At 38.2% G+C, this 21,590-nt stretch overlaps 3 protein-coding genes and 1 non-coding gene across 5 annotated transcripts; 2 read left to right on the top strand and 2 right to left on the bottom strand.

Annotated features, from left to right (window-relative positions):
- Positions 1-461: 461 nt before the first annotated feature.
- Positions 462-3,488, bottom strand: LOC103966098 (polyadenylate-binding protein-interacting protein 6). 2 transcript variants are annotated; one of them, XM_009379243.3, is made up of 3 exons: positions 3,322-3,488; positions 1,893-2,477; positions 462-906 (listed from the first exon to the last, which is right to left on the bottom strand). In XM_009379243.3, the coding sequence occupies exons 2-3, from the start codon at positions 2,448-2,450 to the stop codon at positions 769-771; spliced, it is 696 nt and encodes a 231-aa protein (XP_009377518.1). In that variant the 5' UTR covers positions 2,451-2,477; positions 3,322-3,488; the 3' UTR covers positions 462-768. The 2 variants fall into 2 exon arrangements, with proteins under 2 accessions (XP_009377518.1, XP_048438506.1); XM_048582549.1 differs by lacking the exon at positions 3,322-3,488 and having other exon boundaries at positions 1,893-3,313.
- A 603-nt stretch (positions 3,489-4,091) lies between these two features.
- Positions 4,092-6,570, top strand: LOC103966103 (psbP domain-containing protein 5, chloroplastic). The gene is made up of 11 exons (XM_009379251.3): positions 4,092-4,261; positions 4,364-4,512; positions 4,702-4,810; positions 4,965-5,014; positions 5,164-5,231; positions 5,320-5,418; positions 5,634-5,693; positions 5,811-5,870; positions 5,967-6,021; positions 6,134-6,183; positions 6,281-6,570. The coding sequence occupies exons 1-11, from the start codon at positions 4,191-4,193 to the stop codon at positions 6,377-6,379; spliced, it is 870 nt and encodes a 289-aa protein (XP_009377526.1). The 5' UTR covers positions 4,092-4,190; the 3' UTR covers positions 6,380-6,570.
- Positions 6,571-6,664: 94 nt separating this feature from the next.
- On the top strand, positions 6,665-6,828 carry LOC125480205. Its single transcript, XR_007260601.1, has one exon. It is a non-coding gene; the product is annotated as a U1 spliceosomal RNA (small nuclear RNA).
- A 602-nt stretch (positions 6,829-7,430) lies between these two features.
- Positions 7,431-21,484, bottom strand: LOC103966102 (protein TIC236, chloroplastic-like). Its single transcript, XM_009379250.3, is given in 25 exon segments — positions 7,431-7,729; positions 7,898-8,170; positions 8,261-8,452; positions 8,591-8,823; positions 8,977-9,230; positions 9,499-9,779; positions 9,904-10,725; positions 11,095-11,226; positions 11,399-11,464; positions 11,602-11,877; positions 12,437-12,559; positions 13,121-13,180; positions 13,300-13,470; positions 14,049-14,577; positions 14,768-14,925; positions 15,200-15,283; positions 15,397-15,627; positions 16,373-16,435; positions 16,590-16,730; positions 17,156-17,260; positions 17,579-17,638; positions 17,762-17,960; positions 18,327-19,173; positions 19,176-20,344; positions 20,851-21,484. Coding segments are annotated over 24 exon segments (6,504 nt in total). The 5' UTR covers positions 20,233-20,344; positions 20,851-21,484; the 3' UTR covers positions 7,431-7,582.
- Between the last annotated feature and the right edge of the window lie 106 nt (positions 21,485-21,590).

Raw genomic sequence — 21,590 nt, 5'->3', positions numbered from 1 at the left:
GATGTAAATCACGCTCACATTTTGTTTTGTTTATATTCTAGTTATATTTTCGGGGGAGATGTAATCTGCAAAACGTTAAAAGTTGGATCGGTCTCAACGTTTCAAAACCGTGCATAAATTTCTTACGCGTCTGGATCGGGTCCAAAGCGCCCATTCAACAGGTAAAGGGGTTTCAGGGCGGGGGAGGGGGACACCACAATGACGGTATACATGTGCTATGAAAGTCCTTTCAGAGTGTTGAATTGTGAGACATCACAGTGACGGTGTACATGTGCTATGAAAGTCCTTTCAGAGTTTCGAATTGTGAGACATCACAGTGACGGTGTACATGTGCTATGAAAATCCTTTTAGAGTGTCGAATTATGATGTGCACACCTCAGCTCATATGGGAGAAACTACCATGAGGAGCCAAACATTTTCCGCTATATCGAAGCTTTTAAGGCACTAAGTAGAATGATACGTGACAAAGGAAATTGCAAATCACTTTCATTTGGAAAAAATAAACCGAGTTGCATGAAAATTGCAGTGTGAGCTTTTTGGCTCATAAATCTTGAAGGTGTCTAAAAACATGAGAGTTAGGAACACAAACATCTAACAACTATACAACCATGTATCGTCAAACTATGTGTGCCTCCGCCTCCGCCTCACCCATGAGACGATCCTCTATTTGTATACTTCATGTAATCATAAAACCAAACATGTCAAAAGGGTAAAACATCTGACATTTCTTTGTTTTCCACAAAATAAAACTGAAGACGAGCTTGGGATCTACGATTTGGGTGAACCGCTGGCTTCACCTGCTACGTTCTTCAGCTTCCATGCACTATTGCCTGCCAACCCAGATTCAGAAACATCTCCAATGTCCAAAGTGTCTGGAAGACTTTCAGAAGACTCGACTACACACAACTGTAGTAAGACACAGAGATTTTTGGGATGAGTGCCAAAGTTAAACGAAATGCTGACAAAGGTAAATAATAAAACATCTAAGTCAGGCGGCAGAGATTATTTCAGTGCTGATAATCATAAACATAAAAACCGAATTCCAATATGTTGTTAACGTTAAAGGTACCAAACACCCAGAGATGGATATTCCAGGATGTTCTAACTTTATCAAGTTCAGAATAAAACTTTGCTGGACTTGCAACCAAACAAAAGGTTCGGTGCACTCTATACGTGTCTTAAGCAAATACCGTAGTAAGCAAATAAAAGAATGGGCATTGATTGGCTGGAAACAAGACGATATCAATGAATAACAAGAATCAATAAGCAAATAATACTTTAGTAGCCAATCATTACCAGTCCAATATTCCATCATATCAATGAAACAAGACGATTCTTCACTCAGGAATACACTTTCCACACATATATGACATATCGCAAAGAACCAAACACTTACAGTAGAAAAGGACTTCTACCACGTCAAAGAAATACAGCAGATATACAAAACACATTACTGTAATTATAAGCCAAATGAATCACACACTATTTGCACTATTCAACCATGCCAACGCATGCAAAGTACAAAAAACTTGCAAACTTGCAAAAGAGAAATATGTTGAAGGAAAGGAGGATTATTCTTTTTCCTTGAAGAAAGGTGACACGAGGTGGGTCACAAACTCACAGCACATGCACAATTGTGCTTCAAATTGGATAAAGACTTTCCAGTTTTGACCTGTTATAAATGATACAACCCCACAACCTGAAGTGCTCTAAATAAACAGGTACGCTAAATATTCAACTGTTATTGAATTGTGAGCAGCAGTATTTGAGTATTTACCTAATGCACAACAAACATTAAAGTAGTGGACTGATGGCAGAGGATAATGTATGATATTTTCCAAAACGAAGAATATTTAACAACACCAACATTAAACAAAAAAAATGAAAGTCACCTCAAGTTGGTTCAGCATGTCAATCGTGGCATCCAGGTCACCCCTATTCGCCAAATAAACATCACTAAGGGACTGATCAGATATACCAGGAAATGACAGTCCGAGAAATTCCATATCCATATCAAAGTCTTCATTTTCTGACACTTTATTCACATTCTGCGACGATGAACCATAAGAGCCATGGGCAGGGTAGCTCTTTACAGCATAAGACTTTGGACTCTGGAGTGTTGCAGTCCCTGGGGCATCAGATTGAAGATAAGCTTTGCTATGGTGTTGATTCTGGGTAAAATTTTGAGGGTTCCCAAACCAGACTGACTCGTTGCTGTGGCTAGAATCTTTTGTTGTCACAAAAGTTCTATCATCTGGGGCATCAGATTGAAGATAAGCTTTGCTATGGTGTTGATTCTGGGTAAAATTTTGAGGGTTCCCAAACCAGACTGACTCATTGCTGCGGCTAGAATCTTTCGTTGTCACAAAAGTTCTATCATCTGTCTCCCTCTTGGAGATTGGAATGTATGCTGCTGCGTAGGGATTCAAAGAAGAAAGTCCTGGCTTCATGGTCTTAAATCATAAAAATCTGCTACTCTAAAAGAACCGGAAAACCCAATATTATCAGACCACATTAAGAATATAATCATTGAAGAAACAAAAATGCTAAGCTTCCATGCCAAAATTAAGCCAATATTTAAAAAAAGACGGGGGTTCCACAAGTATCCTGGTCCATTATTGTGGAGTTACTCAAAGCACAAATTAACTGTTGTACCAAGAACTTTCAGTTAGCGGTGAGAGTGTTACTAGCAAAATATTTAGCATTAGGAGGGTGGGATCGATCCCATATCATATCTTTGATCTTTATTACATGACGAGAGGAATCTCTTGAGGAAAGATATTGCAAAAACGAACACTCTGTGTGTGTTTAATCACAACAATTACTAATTGAAACAACTAAAGAAAACAAATTACCAAATCCATAATCCTTTACAAACAGAGCTAGTCAAAGTTAGTAGACACACAAAGATCGGCTTAAGACAATATCAGATCACTATCCGATGCTCAATTCACATCCAAATATCCAATTTCCTCAAACAAAAAAAAATATAAGATTTAAGCAAATAACCTGCAGACAAGATTCACTTTAATCAAAATCCACATCCGATTACTAGTTTTCTCATCAAAATTCAAGCAATTAAGCATTAAATCTCACTTTCCTCAATCACCTAAACCTTCCTCCCTAGTCCAGCAAGAACACCTCCATGTTCATACACAAAAACACATACAGATCAACAAAATTGCAAAAGCTTCAGACCATCAACTCGAGTCACATCACGAAAAAAGCAATTCCGAAACACGAATCACCGTAATTTTGCAACCGAATTACGATAAAGATCAATAAAAATATCAACAGCATGAATCAATGGCATAAGCTCACCGAGTGCGAGGCGATCTTCAAATTCCAGAGAAGCAAATGAAACGCCCGGAGTCCCTGAAACCCTAATTTCCAAGATCGCTGTGAGGACGAAATGAGAGAGAGAGAGAGAGAGAGAGAGAGTAAAAGCGGAACAAAATTTTGGGGAATTCTCTCTCTATATTTTGGTGTGTTTTGGAAAGGGAAGCCCAGATTAATATAAAGACTATTCACTTTGCATGACATTGACACGGACGTTTTACTGGATTTACTATAAACTTTTTGGAACCCTGTTTGCGAACACGGATAACTCTTTTCTGTTGGAAAAAAAATTTACCGTTACATTTTTACGTAATGTTGTTGCTACTGATGCATGTTATACTAATAAAAGCGTTTTTAAAGACCTTTGACAGGTAAAAGTTTAAAGATTTTTTGGATTTATTTAAAATTTCAACATGCTCCTAGTTAAAACGTCTGCAATAAAAATGAGTATGAATAAAAGTGTTTTTTAAAGATGTTTTCTTTCTTTTCAAATTGGACGTATGACAACAAAAATTAGTGTTTCTTGAATAGTTTTTGTTTTATAGTATTTCGGATTACAGAGTATGAATGTTATAACATAAGTGTATTGATAATAACACGTTGTTAGTTTGAAAAAATTACATTGCATTTGATTTCATGGATAAGCACTGCTACGTGGCAGAGTGTGATTGGGCAGTGGGTAATGAGACCAAAATACCCTCTTTATTACAAGCACACACCAGTTAAAACAAACTGGATTTTCAACATTTGTTGGGAGTTGGGACAATTGAGTGGATGAGGCAACAGAAGAAAGAAGGCAAGAGAGAGAGAACTCAAGGCAAAGCAAAAGAAAGAAGAGAGCAACAAATACAATGGTGGTTCTCTCTCCTTCCCACTCCCTCTTCACATCCAACCATCTTCTTCCTTCCAATCTCCTTCTCAGGTACTTTCTGTAATATCTATGAATTTATTTTATATATATTTATATTCTATGTATTTTTTATTTAATTATCTTCCTAAATTCTTATTTTTATTGGTACTTTAGAGAGCAAGGTAGAGTTGTGATGCAGCAGAAAAAATGGCAAGTAAGTTCAAGTGCCAACTCAAAACCCAGTTTGGAAAATGGGGTTGGCAGAAGAGAGTTGCTCATGTTTGGGTTTTCTGCTCCAGTTTTACTAGTCTTACCATCTCCAGGTGAACTTTCTCAATTCACAATTTGGTGTTTTGGTCACTTGATTTACAGTTACTGAAAATGCATGGGTTGGTTTATTGCTTTGGGAACTGCTTTTGTGGGAAGCACTTCTGCTCATAAACCTCTTTTTCTAGAACTAGAAGTGTTGTATTTGTAGGAAGCACTTCTGCTCATAAAATCAAATGTTGCAGGGTCCCTTGCAGAGGAAGATTTGAAAATGGCTCCATTTGTCGATGAAATAAATTCATATTCTTATCTGTACCCAATGGAGTTGCCATCCAAGAAGGCCCTTTTCAAGTGGTATGCATTTTTCCCCTTCAAATGAAATGCTGATATTAGTTTTCTGGTGTGAATTTTCTTTTTCCTCAGCACAAAAGCAAACTAGTTGAATTCTTCGGATCGGTCGTGGGCATATAATTTGTAGGAACCTGACTCTTTTTTCATCTGTTTCAAGGGTGGAATCGAGAAAGCCAGAGCGTTATTCATCAGCCGCACCATTATCTCGTAAGTTCAGCTTCATAAGTAGAGTGATGAAGTTTTACATCTTCTTTTATATTTTCTGGGTTACCATATATCTGTACCTGTATTTTGGTAATGGTCATGAACGACGATCTTATACATTCTCACTGGACACTGTTTTATATATTATGCAGCTGATGCACGCCTGCGCATTGTTTCTGAGCGCGTTGACATTGTTGATAATCTCATCATTTCTATTTCGGTAACTCCTGATAAGATCACTGGTTGTTATGTGCAAAATCCCTTTCGTTACTTTGCGAACGTTTATAATTGAATTTCCTTTGATTCAGATAGGTCCCCCGAATTCAAAGATTATAAAATCACAAGACAAGAGTACATGGACTGCAAAAGACGTTGCTGATTCTGTTTTGGCAGACAAGTCCGCATTGGTAATGTGGTTTTAAGGCTGATTAGTAAACATCTGTTAAACCGATTTACCTTCAATTTTCTTGAGTGTAGTCTGTAAAAAAGAGTATTGTGGTTTGATGGGATGGAGCACTCAAATGTACCTAATCGACGTTTGAGAGAATATTGTTCTGCTTTTGAGTATTGTGGTTGGACTGGATGATGCTTATTTGAACTCACAGGCTACAGTTTTCTGCAGCGTGTCACCTCAACTCAGCGCCAGGCTGAGAGTCAAGTTCTCGATGCACACTCTGGTGAAGTAAGATTGCCGCCCCCTACTTGGTTTTACGTGGCTGAAGCCATCATTCTAAAATCTACTTGGTAACAATGTAATATGTGTATGCATATGAAGCTTGGCTCATTGTTATTTCCACAGATTGATGGTCGGCCATACTGGTACTATGAGTACCTTGTTCGCAAGGCACCCACAAAAACTGTAAGCATTCTTTATAACATCAGTTTTTGGTGAAGAAATATTTGATATACTGTTCTGGTTTCTTCCTGATTCTTACAACAGTTGCAAATCGTGCAGGCTGATGAATCTACCAATTACAGACACTATGTGGCTTCAACAACTGAACGAGATGGTAGGAAGCTACTTATGTGTGTTTCGACTAGAAAATGTGTTTGCTATGTGCTTATTGGGTTAATATTACACTCTAGAACCTCTTTTTGAACACTGCGAAAACTCGATTGCAGGTTACTTTTACTCTATAAATGCTTCAACCCTCAATAAGCAATGGAACATAGTAAATCTCCTCTCTCTCTCTCTCTCTCTCTCTCTCTCTCAGTTGAATTTTGTTGATGCTTCCAGCTTAGTATTTATGTACATTATATGTGATGCAGGTGGGGCCAATCTTGCAAAAAACAGTAGCTTCATTTCACCTTCTCCCTCCCACAGAAAACTATGTTCCTCCATACAAGGATCCATGGAGATTCTGGTGACAAGTTCATTTGTTCTTGCCGTCCCACTTGCGCAAAACTGAAGAATTTTGAACAAAATTACTCTATTCCTGTCGAAATTTTGGCTTTAAACTCCGTTATGTTTCTCTTTTGGTAAACGATGAGTAAGGGTAGATGACAAATTTTGTATGTTACAATTGGTTGCATTTTATTCATAATTTGATTGATTCTGTTGTTTCCGTGTTTCGACAAATCCCACATCGGCTAAGAGCAAAGAGAGGGGGTGAGAATATTGGGTATAAAAACGGTGGCGGAGGGAGTTGAAACATACTTACCTGGACAGGGTCGATGGGGGATCTAGAAGCCCCATGGCCTAGGGTTGGTGACCTCCATTGCACAAAGAGGAGGGGTGCCACTCTATGGTCTCCTCAAGCGGGAGAACCAGTGTCAAAATTTGTGACAGCGGGAGCCTGTGTTCGCGCGGCCCCTAACTAAATCTTAGTACAATCTTGTTTCCTAACAATCGTTGGTACTTGAGGTTGAGGGTTTTAACCTGGGACACAATTGACTAATCATTAGGGCAATCCATCAAGCCTGTAAATAAAAAGTGCTATTCCAGGAAGTTGTGGCATTCTTGTAAAAAAATTTCAACATGCTGCTAACAAAAGCACTTACTTATATGCAAAGGTGCTTTCTAGATAAGCATTTCCAAAAGGGTCACGATACAATGGAAGTCACAACATATAGACCTGGTTTGGTACTGAGGTGATTCTGAAAAAAGCTGCTATCAAAAAAAGCTGGGAGCTGTTTTTGTGTTTGGTAAACACTCAGCTTCAGCTTTTTTTCACAGTTTTGGATGAAAAAAAGCCAAAAACAAGAAGCTGCAAAACCTAGCTTTGAAAAACCAGCTTTTTTTCACATCTGTTTTACATAAAAGTTTACCAAACACTCTAATACTGCTTTTTTTTTTCAAAAGCACTTTTACAAAAAAGTTTACCAAACACTCTGCTGCTTTATTTCACAGCTGCTTATTCTCACAGCACAGCAGAAGCAGCTTTTTTTCAAAGCACAGCAATACCAAACCAGCCTAGAGTGTTGGAAACTTAAGACTGGTGATTTTCTTTCATTGATCATAAAATATTGAACTATTTACATAGTGACGGCGTACAACTTAAAAAGGAGCTCATTCAATTTTGAGCAAAGAATAATGATACATCAAAAGGAAAAAAAATAAAGGGTAGCAGACTAATCCAGAGATGTGGCAGAATATTCGAAAAGGAGGCGATTTGACGGAGCAGACTGCAGGAGAACCCGCAGGCGGCTGGTAAGACGGTAGGTCAAGGTCCATTGCGTTGCCATCTCTGAGTCCTTCATTTGCCTAACAATCGAGGCCTGAGGGAAAAAGAAACGAATACTCTTAAATGATCATAAATGTAAAGTGAAGGAAAATGAGAAGTTAACAATACCAGTAAAGTTTCTTTCACATCAATGAAAGCCCTATGTAAGGTGTTCATCCAATTTGAGAAGTAAAAGAATTAAAAGCGGGTTGAAGAGTTTTACCTGAAGACGTTTCCCGAATTGGACTTCAACTTCTGTACAAAATGAAATATTGCTGGCTATGGATTTGAGAGGATCCATCGTAGGATCAACAGAAAGCAAACTAGGGATCTGCGGTGCATACACTAGCGTCCACCTTGCCTGCCCAAACTCTCCTTGCCCTTCTATTCTCGGCATTAGTTTTTCCAGTGTTGTAGTTGCAAGCTTTTGGAATGCAAGCTGCCCATTGTTTTCCAAGATGGACGCCGCCAATTGACTTTCAAAGACTCCAGCAGCCTATGCATATGGAAAAAAAATGGATCAGATGAAAGTGCCTATAAGTCTAGTAACTGAAAATTGACTCCCTCCAACATTTAAAAATAGCACCTCAGTAGGTGAGAGGGCATCCTGTTCCACAGAGCTAGTTGAGGTCACCACCAGTTTGTCCTGCCAGTTGCTGGCTCGACTTTGAATCCTGAATTGCCAATCAGAACCTACCAGAACTAAATCTAGCATAGGATCTAGTCCAATTCCGGGCTCAAATTTCGCGATATTTAGATGGTCTTTCTTGAGCCTCACCTGCAATTTTGGGAAGTTTATGAGACGGAGAAAAATAAGCCGAAAAACAGAGGAACCATGAGTTATGGATAAGCTTGACCTTCCCACGAGAAGAAATTTACTGTGTACTACAAGAATATAAGAAATAAACTGACTCACCTGAGTTGCCAATAGATTTACATCACCATTCTCAAAAGTTAAGACGCCTTTAGGTTGTATCAATTTGGGATGAGCTGGGCCATTTAAATCAAGCTCTCCACTGACTGCGAAATTGAGAACTGGAGGATAAACTACTCTCAACTCTGGTCCTAGAGCAAGCTTTAAATCAGTAAGCTGAATATCTATGTTCGGTTTAATGTTCACTTGCTCCGTCTCCTTTTCACCTGGTTCAACTGCTAATCCAGAAAATAGAAGGTTAGAGGAATTTGAAATTTTCAGACATCAACTTTACCAACTGTACATACATGAAATATTTGGTATGATTTAGAGTATCATGGTCGTAAGGTCACACAATGAATGAAACTAAAGAGGCAGTGATGTCTTACCTGAGGGTTGAGAGAATTTTGTCCTCGAAGCAGCAGGTTGTGAACTGAAAAACCGTGAAACATACCTCGAGGCAACTGCCCGATCGACACCAGTAGCCAGAAGCCTAGACTCATCTGATGCCAATCCATTAGAAGCCGCCCCACTACCCTTATCATGTGGTAGATATGCTTCACCATGGCTCAATTTAATATTTCCAGAGATGTTTGGTTGCAATATAGAACCAGTTATCTGCATCTGAGTGTCAACCTGGGCACTGCAATCTTACTCAATACATTAGTTTTCTTTGGGAGGCAAATAAAAGGAATATGCAGGTAAGACTACTAAGAAAACATCCCATAGAAGGGAAAGACATCTCTTTCAGAGAAAGGTTATCTCATTTCTTTTTTCTTCAGTTTTTCTTACTTTATTGTTCTACATTTTTTGGATTTGTACAAGAAACAAGAATATGAATCCAAAAGTTAACCTAGTTTCATGATGCCAATGAACTTATGCTTTCATTTATTAGAAATTATAATACATACCTAAGAATATACTTTGCCCGTACTTCCAGAACTTCACATTTCAAGTCGATTTTATCTCCAAGGTATGCTTCACTGGTTCTAAGGGGCAGGTTTCCTTTTACGAACAGTTTTCCCCTTCTGCTTACCCTACCCTCCAATGAAGTGATGCAAAACCTATTCGATTTCACATGAACTATGCCACTGAAGTTTGACAGTGGTTTCCAGAGAACTGGTGAGGAAATTGATGCCTTGTGGAATGATGCATATCCATCCAGTACTGGTTGTTCAACCGTGCCTCTTACCTATTTATATAAAATCCGCAGAAAATTTTAAGCCTTAAACTGAAACATAACTGAGCAATTTTAAGAAAGAAACACAGTTTAACGAATCAAAGACATGCAAAAACTCCATATTCACTTGACCCACCTGAAGCATGACGACAGCGTCGCCCTGAAGCCATTTAGCATAAGGAGATAGGGCAGTTAACAGCATCATGCCCCCATCTTCAATATCAACATCTATTCTGACTTCCCCTACATCTAGTAGGTTCCAGTTTAAACCTTTGAGGCCTTCTGCTAATCGAGTATTCCAACCTTCTTCATTTCGTTCTCTTGAAAGTTTCTTTTCACTGACATCATCTACAGATCCTCTACCTCTTTCCTTCACCCGACCTTCCAAACTTGCTCGACCTTTATCTTTTTCTGAATCTTCTTCCTCTGACATGTTATTCTGAACAAAATTAACAGGAACACTTCCTTGGATGTGAACATGCCCAATTCGGATGATTGGTTCAAATTTTGCATTGAACAGAAAACGACTGGTTGAGGTTAGAGAAGCAACAACTTCAGCTCGTTCAAGATCAATGCCCCCAATGGCACCATCCAGGAGCCTTACTTGCACGTCGCATTCTGGTTTTGCAAGATTCCCTCTGAGATCGCCTTCCATGTGCAATATACCTCTAATTGGTGCTAAAAATTTCCGTAAAGATTGAACCACATCAGTAGCAGAAGATTCAATCACCTGAATCACTGTAGGAACTAGACTAACAGGAAAATTCAGAACAGCAAAGTGAAGATTCGTTTTGGGCCCTAACAAAGTCCCATCTGCATGAATTGTAGCATTATCCTTCTGAATAAACATCTTTTCCAGGCGCAAACCATCATCATTGCTGTATGCACCAACTGCCAGAACTCGCTGAGTTTTGTATGTACCCCACTCCCAATCCTCCCCATGAAAATCAAATTCTGCCTGACAAAACAATACAATGATAAAACCAATTACTAGAGGACAAAGCCTACATGCCAAGAACCAAAGAGTAACTATGGAAGCTAAGTATTTCAAGTTTACTCCAATATTTCCTGAGTTGGACCACCACAAATAAGGAAAAATTATGCTTATTATCTCATGGGAAGGTAGTTTGTTCAACTGTAGATAGATCTAAGATTATCGAGAAGCAAGGTTCAAGTGGTCATCAATTTGTTATGCAAGTGCTCAAGAAGACCTCATTTTGTTTACTACTAATTGTGTTCCAACATCCAATTGTCCAAATAGGGTTATACATCTTTACAATTTGCAAGTTGAGAATTTGAACCCGTGCAGGAAATGAAAACATAATACCATGGTATCCCCATTGCCACCACCACTTGCATCAAGACAGCCATGCCAGCTACCTCTAAGCTCAGTTAAACCTGGAAGATTAAAGTCTTCTTCAACAGCTTCATTTGATGAAGCATAATGTCCCTGTATAACCTGAAATAATGGATGACTAACAGTCAAAAATACATAATGCCCCTCGCTTATCTCATTACGAAAAACAGAAGAGAAAATCATAAAAAGAATCAAATCCCAAAGTTGTGCACCAGCATCAAGTACTACAGCTTCAAGAAAGAAACGAACATATGGTGTTTCATCCAAAAAGTACCTCCAGTAGCTCTTTAATACTTTCAGTATATAATCCCACTGACTGCAAACTCTGAATAAAGAGATCCTGCATGCAAATTTCACACAAACATATCGAAAATGAGCTTTTCATTAAATTACTTTTCAGTTGATGTTTTTGGCTAGATTGGAAAGACGTTAATTACTCTATGTACTTATTTCCAAATTATTTTAATGGAATACAACCTTTGACCTAGAATGAACAGCAGGATCTGTACTTCGAGAAATGAGTCCAGCTAGGGGAATCATCTCAGCAACCTCAGCTCTAGGAACTTCCATTCTCATTCTCCACCTCCCCACAGAAGATATGACACTTCCCAGATGCCCAGCCATTGCCCTTTCCAAGAAGCCACCCTTTTCCTTTCCAGCAGGGTTGCAGTCTCGCGAGCCTGGCAACACATATTCACCCTGAAGCTCATAATGGCTATTGCTTTGCTCCAGGACTGTTTTCTCAATAGTGATCTGTATAATTTATTAACAGGTACCAAAGTAAGACATGTCATACAAAAAATTTAGTTGTGAATAAGAAAGTAACATCACATCAAATCTTAAAAATAAGTGAAGAGAAATTATATTGTTTTGTCACGGTATTTTACCAATTCACTTCAAAAGACTTTGGAAAAGCTCCATATAGTAGTGCATCTTTCATTATTGTAAATCTAAACTAGATCATCAAAACAAGAAGCTTGAAGCTCCTGGTGTTAGTTGATATGTGGATTATTTCTGGGATATTTACTAAAGCAAAGGCTGCAAGAGAATCAAGAACAGCTCAACTGAGCTAAAGGAAGACATGATAACCATCAAGCGGAAAAGTATGCATCATGACCGTGGCATGAAATCAGCAACCAGTGTGGCTGGCATAAAACCAGTAAACATTGTGAAGACAAATCATAAGAATAGCAGAAGTCAAGGTTACAACAGAAAACATGTGATTGGAGGGAAGACAATCTTCTCAAAAAAAATTCTCATGGCAATGAATCCACAATGACAGATGAAAAGTACAAAAGCCTGGAGTACTCACAACATCTCCACTCCATCTAGCAGCGACATCAAGGGCTTCACCTAGCACTCCACTGAATTTCGGCCGAAGTATAGATAGCAGCCCGTGACCTCTTCGTTTCTGAAGATTAAGTTGAATTTCTGCCTGAAACCAAATAACCAGCTAAACATTTCAGAATTGAAAAGCAACCGAGTAGAAACAACTTCCACAGAATAATCAATTTATGAAGCTTCAACTAAATTAGGATTTTTCATTAAGAATTGAAAAAAATTATGATTTCATTCAACACCACAACCTAGTTAAAATGAACATGTAGATAGAATGGATTAAAAAGAAAAAGAGAAAATAATTGGCATTATAATGCAGAATACCTAAGAAAAAAGATTATAGATACGAGAAAAGCTCCTGGATTGGTTTAAGTCATTTCAGGCTTTATTTTACCTACTTTTTCTCTTTTACATCTAAGAATTTCCTTGAACCGATGATTAAAGATACTGTGGTAAACTAGATGGTTAAATTGACCTTAGAACGTCCCAAATATCTTATAGAAAAAAATTGGCCTTGCAACAAAAGAAGTAAGGTCTGTTTTCCTTTTATTTTTTAGATTGACAGCCATCTCATAATGATCGAATGTGCACTCATTATGAGTAAGGAGAAGAAATGGGGATTCGAAAACATTTAAATCTAGAATGCTTGCTAGCTTGCCTTCTGTATTGTTCCACGGAGTGATGCCAACTCCAACTCATCCAGTGGTAACTGGCGTATCTATAACAAATGCAAAGACAATAAAAAAGAAGAGTCAGTAGACAATGTGTTGCTAATAAGCTCAACTAAAAAGGACTTACATAGGAAAAACAAAGAATATTCTGCAGAAATACAGGTACCTCCAAGTTAGCAGAATGAAATGGCTGGAAGCAGATGTTTGCTTTTAGTTGCCCCTTTTGAAGTAAAAAAGATACCAACTTCCCGCTTTGAGAATTATCCTCACTATTAGGCTTCAAGGGCCCAACAAACTCCACTACAAGACTTTCATCTGGCCTACCAGTGGCATCCAACTGCCAGAAAGATCTCATATTTCAGAAGGAATTATAAGAAAGAAGAATAATATATAATATGCCATCAATATAGTTGATTAAGTCAAACTCTTCTTTTAGCCATATCTAAAGACATAGGTGATAGGTCTCACTAACAACAGCATTAATAAAAAAATCCCTAGCTGAATCATTTATCAAAATTCCATTGCCAGAGCATACGAACACAAAAATATGCAGCAGAAACGTGTCCAAATACTCGACTTAGGCATGGGAATGCCAAATGCAATATAATCAATTTCAAACTTGAGAAATTTGCTCTCTAAATCTTGAGCATGCAATTTAATAATAAAAATACGCGCAGACATGTATTTTTTTGGTCAAGTTACCAAGAGCTTCCATGATAAGATGGAATATAATTATAAAGCTTAGTACCAGCTCTACAATGCAAAATGTCAGGAATCCAAAACCATAAAATATACGAGTCAACATGTTAATTTCAAAGGTTATATTAGCAACATTGACGACAAGACCAGCTTAATATCTTCAGCTCGATTCCAAGAAAAACCAAATGTGCAAGGCATAAAGATTCTTTGCATTACCTTGACATACTCAGGTGACAAACTCAATGATCCAGCCAACTGAGGCGCCAACATCAACTGATTCAATCTAAGACCCGAAATCGAAACCTCTCCAACAAGGCTCTCTGTCTTTTCTTTATCTGTCATCTCCACAGGTAAATTATTTCTCTCTAGACCAAAATCTTGTCCATTATTAACACTACAAGGCTTTAACACCTTGCCTTGAAACTTGATCTTGCCTGTTGCTTTCAAATGCATAGGTTTTGGAGAATCGAAAGGATAAGGAGATACCCAGTTAAAAAACTCAAAATTATGCATACGCAAATCCAAGTCAATTCCCTCAACAACAAATGGCCTTGCACTCTTTGCATAACCATCACTTCTGTGCAAGCATACTTCGTCAGTGTAAGATGTTTGAACTTTTGAAGACAAATCAAAAGCAGCAGATGAAGAATTAACAGTAATGGAATCATGTGAGATTATTATATCTCCTCGAGCATCACTAAAGGACCCTTCAGCTTTTGGAGCTGTCCATTTAATGTCACACCTCCTACATTAAGAAAACAAAGCAAAAAATTGGAAAACATCTTAGTGAACCTGAAGAAATTGACTCTAAATGCAGATTATCATCAACAGCATGTATATTCTGATGAGCAACCATAACAAAAGGCAGATGGAGCAAATAAGCAACATCAATAGTTCGTGATCAACAGTTAAGAGGGTAGACACAGAAATCTTACGGTCTCAACAGCGAACCAGAAAGTTTTGTCTCCCCATTTAAAACCCCTAACTTGAGTGGCATTAGTTGAAGGTACCCAGGTACATATCGATCCAGAATTTTATCAAAACACAAACTTCCAGAGAAATTCACATCCATTGATGTATCATCAACCTCACCCTGAGTATAACATCACAGAGTTAAATTTCAAAATAGAAATGTCAGAGTGCCACATCATCACAAAGATTTATACCCAACATGAAAGCTAAAGTAGCTATAAAGTTGAAGATAGCTTAAAATATCTTCTAGAAATAGAAACATAATGAGTATGCTCAAGTTACCAAATAATCACCGTGGAGAGAAAGAGAGGGGAGCTAGCTTGCTAGTTTAACGACTCAGTAATATGATTCTACAAAGCTTGGCCACAATTTTAAACAAAAACATAATTGTATACCTCTGGGCAAATCCAAACATTCCCTGCCCCTCGAATTTCACCACCATCTACAAGGCTAGCTCTTATTCCATACAAATCAGCAACCTATAGAAAATCAAAATACAGAATAAGCTTACAAGAACATAGATGCAGCGGCATGTGATGAAGAATCATCACACAATTGGACATACACATTTAGTTGCTCGTCAAAAACTTACACAGCTATCAGTGTTATAAGTGAAGTTGACCGATAAGCAGGAAAATGGTACACGATCAATTGCTGCGACTGCACCAGCTTCCTTACTATTCAAAACTGCTTCAGATGCAGAGGACGGAGGAAAATCAGTAACTGGATGAGATATCATTCTAGAGACCATTCCACTTCCCACAAATATAGGTGCATCCAGTGGACCTTGACAGTTAAACACAGCAGTCACTGAACCAGCCAGCTACATGGGAGGTAAAGTCAAAGAGATATGTAAATATGACGTATATCACCTTACATATTATCACTGCATTCTTTCTTGTGGAAACTAGGCAAGAAACTAATGCACTCAACATTATTACATGATTTTGGGAAAAATAATAGTAGGGAATGACATGTACAAATGGCTAATAAAAGTATTCGGCAGAATTCATAAAAAATTAAAATCAAACTTAAAAGTGAAGGAAAAAGAATATATATATATATATATAAGCATATAAGATTATAAGATGTAGTTAATATGATTTGTATCAAGTTAGCAGCCAAAAATCAGCGCTTCAAACGTTTGAGGATGCCATTGTATTGGCCAATGTATGAGACTCATACCGAGGCTTTTAAAAGAATTCTATTTCATTTAACTATAATCAGCCAGAAGTTCTGTTAAGGCTGTTGTGCTATTTTCAATAAATGTTTTGCAAGCCATGATTATCATATGCGAGCAGGAACTCTAACATAGATAATGTGTTGATATAGGTTCAAAGGAAAGTGCCAGCTTTATATCCATGCCAGAGTGTAGCACTTCTGTCTATGTTTGGACCTTCCCTTCTAAAGGAGAAATCATAGGTTCTACCGTCTACACATGGTGGGACCAGGGAGAAGCTTGCATCTACACTGCAGCTTAGTATTTCCATTTTATAACACATGAAAGAATAAAAAGACAGATACATGCGAACAGACAATCAGATGCAACATACAGAACACACACATACCGGAAACAAGAGAGGTTTCATTTTGAAAGTTTTCATCAAGGAATTTACTTCCACGCAAGAAACCTGGAGATAGAAAGTTTGTATGAAAAGATTACTACCTGGATGCAGTATTGTAATAAAACAAAAAGGAACTCAATAAGACATTTCGTGTTGCCAGTTCAAGCTCAAATTAATTGCCTGTTATTAAACTTTTCCAGAAGCATCTCCAAGAACATACCTGACACATAAGATGAAACTCTCCTTCCTCAGGATGAATGCCAAAATCTCCAGAAGCTTCCAAGGGAATATGACCAAACCAGCCACTTGCATTGTGTAAGAATATTCTTTGGCCACGGAAACATAAGCTTGCTGAAACATCCTGCATAAAAGAGACGCAGGGCACAGAACAAGAACAACTTTTCAGATTTCAAGGACAACATGACAGACAATAAACATGAGGGATGGTTTCAACCATAAACCTGTTGCATGATCAGAGAACCATAAAGTTATCATGTTTTGCATAATGTGCTGTTAGAAACAGTAACATGCAAGACGACAAGTATTATTATAAAAGACCAATGCCCTGGCAGATCGTGCAAACTGCATCACAAGACACTCCATTAAGCGAAAGTATTTGGAGTCTGGACAGATTCAGTTTGTCGTAATATATTGACACGGGAAGTAGTTCCTTTTCTAGGCAACCTACCAAGTCTATTTGAAGGGGGAAGGAACATCCACGCAAACAAGCATACTGTATCCATAAAGGTTTAAAAAATAAAACAAAAACGTATAACCGAGACATACAGAAAATGATGATGGCGCATCAATTGTTTGAAAAGCCAACCCTGTCGCATCAAGCTGTCCATGAAGATTTGGAAATGTTTCTCCATTTGACATGCACAAGTGAACCTGAAAAAGTGAAAGTACATATATATCTTAAAACAAACAAAATATAATAACAATGACACTTTTTTTTCTCCAACAGTAATGTCAAAAGAGAAAATACTGTTGAAATGTGACATCTTGAGATTTCAGATACACACAATTTTATATAACATTAAAAAATAGGAATAATCAACAAGCAGAAATTGCCACAAAGAACGAATTCATGTAATTACTTCAGAAACAGAAACAGTATAACCCATTCAGGGCACAAACTGGAGATGTGCCACTATAAAATTTTATAATAGAAAAAATATAGAGTATACATTGGAGTTCGAGAAGCACCTCACCAGTGGCTCTTCCTTTGGACCAAATTATTGGAATTTCTAAGATCCTTTCAAAAAGCTGCAGAAGAAAAGACAACCAGCACACAAGGCACGTGAACCAACTTTGTAACCTCAGATTGGAAACACAAAGGTGTTGATAATCTCAATTAAGTGTCATTTTATTTTGTAGTGTCTCCCTTACCGGAACAAAAAAGTTGGCAACTTTTAAGTTGGCATGCCATTTCTGTTCAACAATGTCAAGAAAAACATCTGTAGACAACCAGCCACCATCTTCAGATATGTTATCAGATCTCCACATCTTACAGTTTCCACTAACTTGAACGTGAGCCTGACCATAGAGATTTTGAAACTTCACATGTCCATCGACATTCTCCATCTCTCTATAAACATTGTATACAAAAATCGTAAATGCTCAGCTTAATGCAAAATTTATCTTGTCATAAACCTTTCTTGCATAAGATGATGCATTATCATTAAACACAGAATATATATTTTCCACAAGGAAACATCTTAAAATATATCCTAAAAGATGAATGATCCTAATTAGTATAGTTAGACCTCTATCCAGTACATCAAAATCACAACAAGAAGAAGTTTTTCTATGTAAAACTGAGCACAACAGTTAAAAGGGCAGCCAGCTCCGCCACATAAGTAAATCATTTTTATGACAAGAGCCAGCAAAAGAATTATGTTTTTACTTATTATAAAGAGTAAAACGAGAAAATATATAACAGAAGTGGCTCTACCGAGGTTCCCTGTCGCCATATGCAAGTAGCATCAATGTTCCTCCTTTGAAATGAACAGAATCTAGTGTAACTGGAAGCATCTTCTCAAAGCCTTCAGACTGCACAACACCTACCCCGTCAACAAGTTCTGCAACAATATCTCCAACTCTGGGGCCCATAGATATCAGCTTTTGAATGGGTCCAGAGAGAAAGGCTAATGGCTCTGCTGCATATCTAGAAAAGGAGGACAAGCCTAATTTCAGGCTTAGGGGCCAGATAGGAACTTGATCGTATGTGGCAAAATTTGAATTCTGCGTCATCTGACCACTTTGCCCCTCTGATATCTCATCATCAGTATGCTTATTTACATCATCAACTCCAAAATCCTCTTTTACGTTACCTCTTTTGGTATTAGCTCCTGCAACATTTTCAGTGGATGGGAAAGTTTTACTGGATGTCCCATCTCCAGTAGACCTATCTAAAGTCATAGGAAGTAGATCTTCTATGAAATTAGAACTACTTAAATGACTGTTGACGTTCTCATTTTCTTTAAGAGGATGGTCTGCTGAATCTCCATTGTGGTTGTCGTCACTTACAGTTTTTTCACCCGTACTTGTGATAGAAGCGTCAGCATTAGTATCAGCCACATTGTTCAACAAATAGGTGTCAAGGTTCATCACATCATAACCCCCAGATGACTGTGAAGGCTCAGATTTCCGATGAAATAGATCCTGAAAATATGCAAGTGCCCTTGCTGCACTGTACCCGAGAATTCTTCTTTTGGCAGTAATACCGGATGTAGAGATATCACTCCCATAACCCTTCCTTTTAAATTTGTGCTTTTTAGGCCCCTTGATCACTCTGGACCAAAATTTAAGCCTGACCCAGGAATTTTGACACCCAATGATTTGTCCAAATCTGCATGCTTTATTTCATAATCAACACCTGTGTCCATGCAATGATCCCTCCAGTGCATCTTGTCATCCATGCACGGAAATGACTCAGAACTTGTTAAATCTACTGAATGGCTATCACCTTCCTTCGAGTCATTTACATTTGCAGGACTAGAACCCTTGTCAGTAACAATGTATCCCATCTCTGCAGCTTTTTTTGCCGCTTCATCTCTTTCTCTTTCCCAGCAAGCAGCTGCTGCTTCTCTAGCAAGCCTTCGGACTTTGGTTCGATGATCAATTCCCTCTTCGTTAGATAAGTGCCTCTGTAGACCACCTTCATTTGAGGGTATCCCTAACCAAGAATAATCCTTCTTCTGTGCAACCAAGACTGTTGGATGCAACAAAACTGCATCAACCACAATCCTTCCCCTCCTCAGACTTGCAAAAGGACGAAGCCGAAGTTTCATAGATGGGACCTCACCACAAGAAAATTCCTCATTATGAGGCCCAATTGAACAAGACTCCAGTGTGACGCTCAAAGGTGATAACCTCCGAACCTTACTAAAAACAACTTCACGCTGAATATATTCACTGAGTACTGAACAAACAGAAGGCAAAAGCTTGGCTTCAATAAAACCCTTGGCTTTTAATTGCCCATACCATACCAATAAGCATACACCGGATATGGTGGCCAAAAATACAGAGCACCTAATTAAAAGCAACCCCTCTTCCAACAGAGGAGACAAAGACCACGTCAGAGCCTTGATTCGAGAAAAGGGCTCTTTAACACATTGCACCTTCATCCCATTTTTTAGCTCGAAGGTTCTCCTTAATAATTCCACATTTTTTCCCCAAAAATGTGAAACCTTAATCGCTTGAGTAATCCAAAAGTTCTGCTTTTCACATACACACCTGCGAGCAGCCCTTTTTCCCGTACGCCCTCTGCCCCAACAAATGAAATTTCCATTGTTTCTACCATTTAAAGAGCTGTGTAGTGAAACCCCAAGAAATGGGCAGTGGAGTTTTCCGCTCATTATCTTCCCTTAAGAAACAGCATCCAATTGCAAGTCATCGGCCAGGAGCCAAGAAGCAGCTCTTAGTCCCCTAACAAATCAGAAAATCACGAAGCACCAAGACGGTTTAACCCTATGGAAACAGATGTTGATTTTCAATTAAAAATCCACACCAAACCAAAACAATCATCAAATCGATAGAGAGTAAATGTTATGATAAAGGACTTGGAAACACCGAAAGCTAATCGTTACCAATGGACATTTCAGTTACTTGTTAGCAGAGTAATACTAAGACATTTTCCAAGTAAACAATCACAGTGGCCAGTAATTCGAATAATAAATCATTCATCAATCAAACATACATACCAATTTCCTCCTCCAACACCCGAAAAGCCCTTAAAATTGCGAATTTTAATTTGAATAATTCACTAATTGATAAAAAATAACAGCCCTAAAACTGGTCGTCACTCTCACTCAGGAGCAGCAGAGAACCAAATGCCTACAGTTAACAGAGCTACTCTAAAGCCAAACGTGTTCTTTCACTGCTGGTTTCGAACCCGAAAAATGCAGAATTTAATATTTTGTATTCAAGTTTTCAGTTTTCGGAAATGAAACGCAATAGTTTGAAGACAATCGAACCTGGAGTGACGAAATGGAACATTTCACAGGCATTGCTTGCTTCCTTTGGTTTGAGACTTTCAGTGTTGCTTGAGAGAGAGAGAGAGAGAGAGAGAGAGAGAGAGAGAGGAGGGAGAAGGGTTGCTTGCTTTTTTTTTTTTATGCTTGCTTGAATTGCCGGTTTATTTGTTGTGTCTAGTTTTTCTGCTTCTTCATGGAGAAGACAACTGGGGAGGGAGGGAAGGAATAAGAAACAGTCAGAAATGCCACGGTGGAGCACCTGAAATGTCAGAAATGCCCTTAACCAGCGATGGTGTACCAGGTTGAACAAGAAACAGTCCCCCTCAAGTCTCATACATTACCAAATTACCAATAAATATCACTCTTTGAAAATAAATTATGATAATTCCAAGACACCATTGCCATTACTGAAAATTGAAAACGCTTCTGGTAAAAGCATTTTAATACAAGTACAAGAGTTCACCCAACGAATCAGTACAAAGCTACTCAAATTACAAAGTTTTAATTGATCTGCAGCACCACATTGATAAGAGAACGACTTACCAAAAAAAAGTGTTCACTGTCACATGACGTCCAGAGTAAAAAATGTATTATTGAATTATGATGTCACGACAACAATAAACTCGTTCTATGTAAGCTTTTTCAACAGTACATTGACAAAACTCCCGTTTTGTCCTTAATGCACTTCGCCCCCTGTTTTTATCCCTTAATTTTGGACCGGGGCTGGGATTATCAAGCTC

The sequence above is a fragment of a genome, unplaced genomic scaffold, assembly GCF_019419815.1.
Source record: "Pyrus x bretschneideri cultivar Hongxiangsu unplaced genomic scaffold, Pyrus_bretschneideri_v1 Contig1, whole genome shotgun sequence".
Taxonomy (NCBI): Eukaryota; Viridiplantae; Streptophyta; class Magnoliopsida; order Rosales; family Rosaceae; genus Pyrus; species Pyrus x bretschneideri.
This window is presented reverse-complemented; position numbering and strand designations above follow the sequence as displayed.

What these genes read in the sequence shown, in the direction of transcription:
- LOC103966098 (XM_009379243.3), bottom strand. Translation starts at nt 2,450, where the DNA reads ATGAAGCCAGGACTTTCTTCTTTGAATCCCTACGCAGCAGCATACATT. An exon ending in ACATGCTGAACCAACTTGAG is followed by an intron (nt 907 to 1,892) that starts GTGACTTTCATT and finishes GTCTTACTACAG; the next exon opens with TTGTGTGTAGTCGAGTCTTC.
- LOC103966103 (XM_009379251.3), top strand. Translation starts at nt 4,191, where the DNA reads ATGGTGGTTCTCTCTCCTTCCCACTCCCTCTTCACATCCAACCATCTT. An exon ending in ATCTCATCATTTCTATTTCG is followed by an intron (nt 5,232 to 5,319) that starts GTAACTCCTGAT and finishes CCTTTGATTCAG; the next exon opens with ATAGGTCCCCCGAATTCAAA. An exon ending in TCAATAAGCAATGGAACATA is followed by an intron (nt 6,184 to 6,280) that starts GTAAATCTCCTC and finishes TATGTGATGCAG; the next exon opens with GTGGGGCCAATCTTGCAAAA.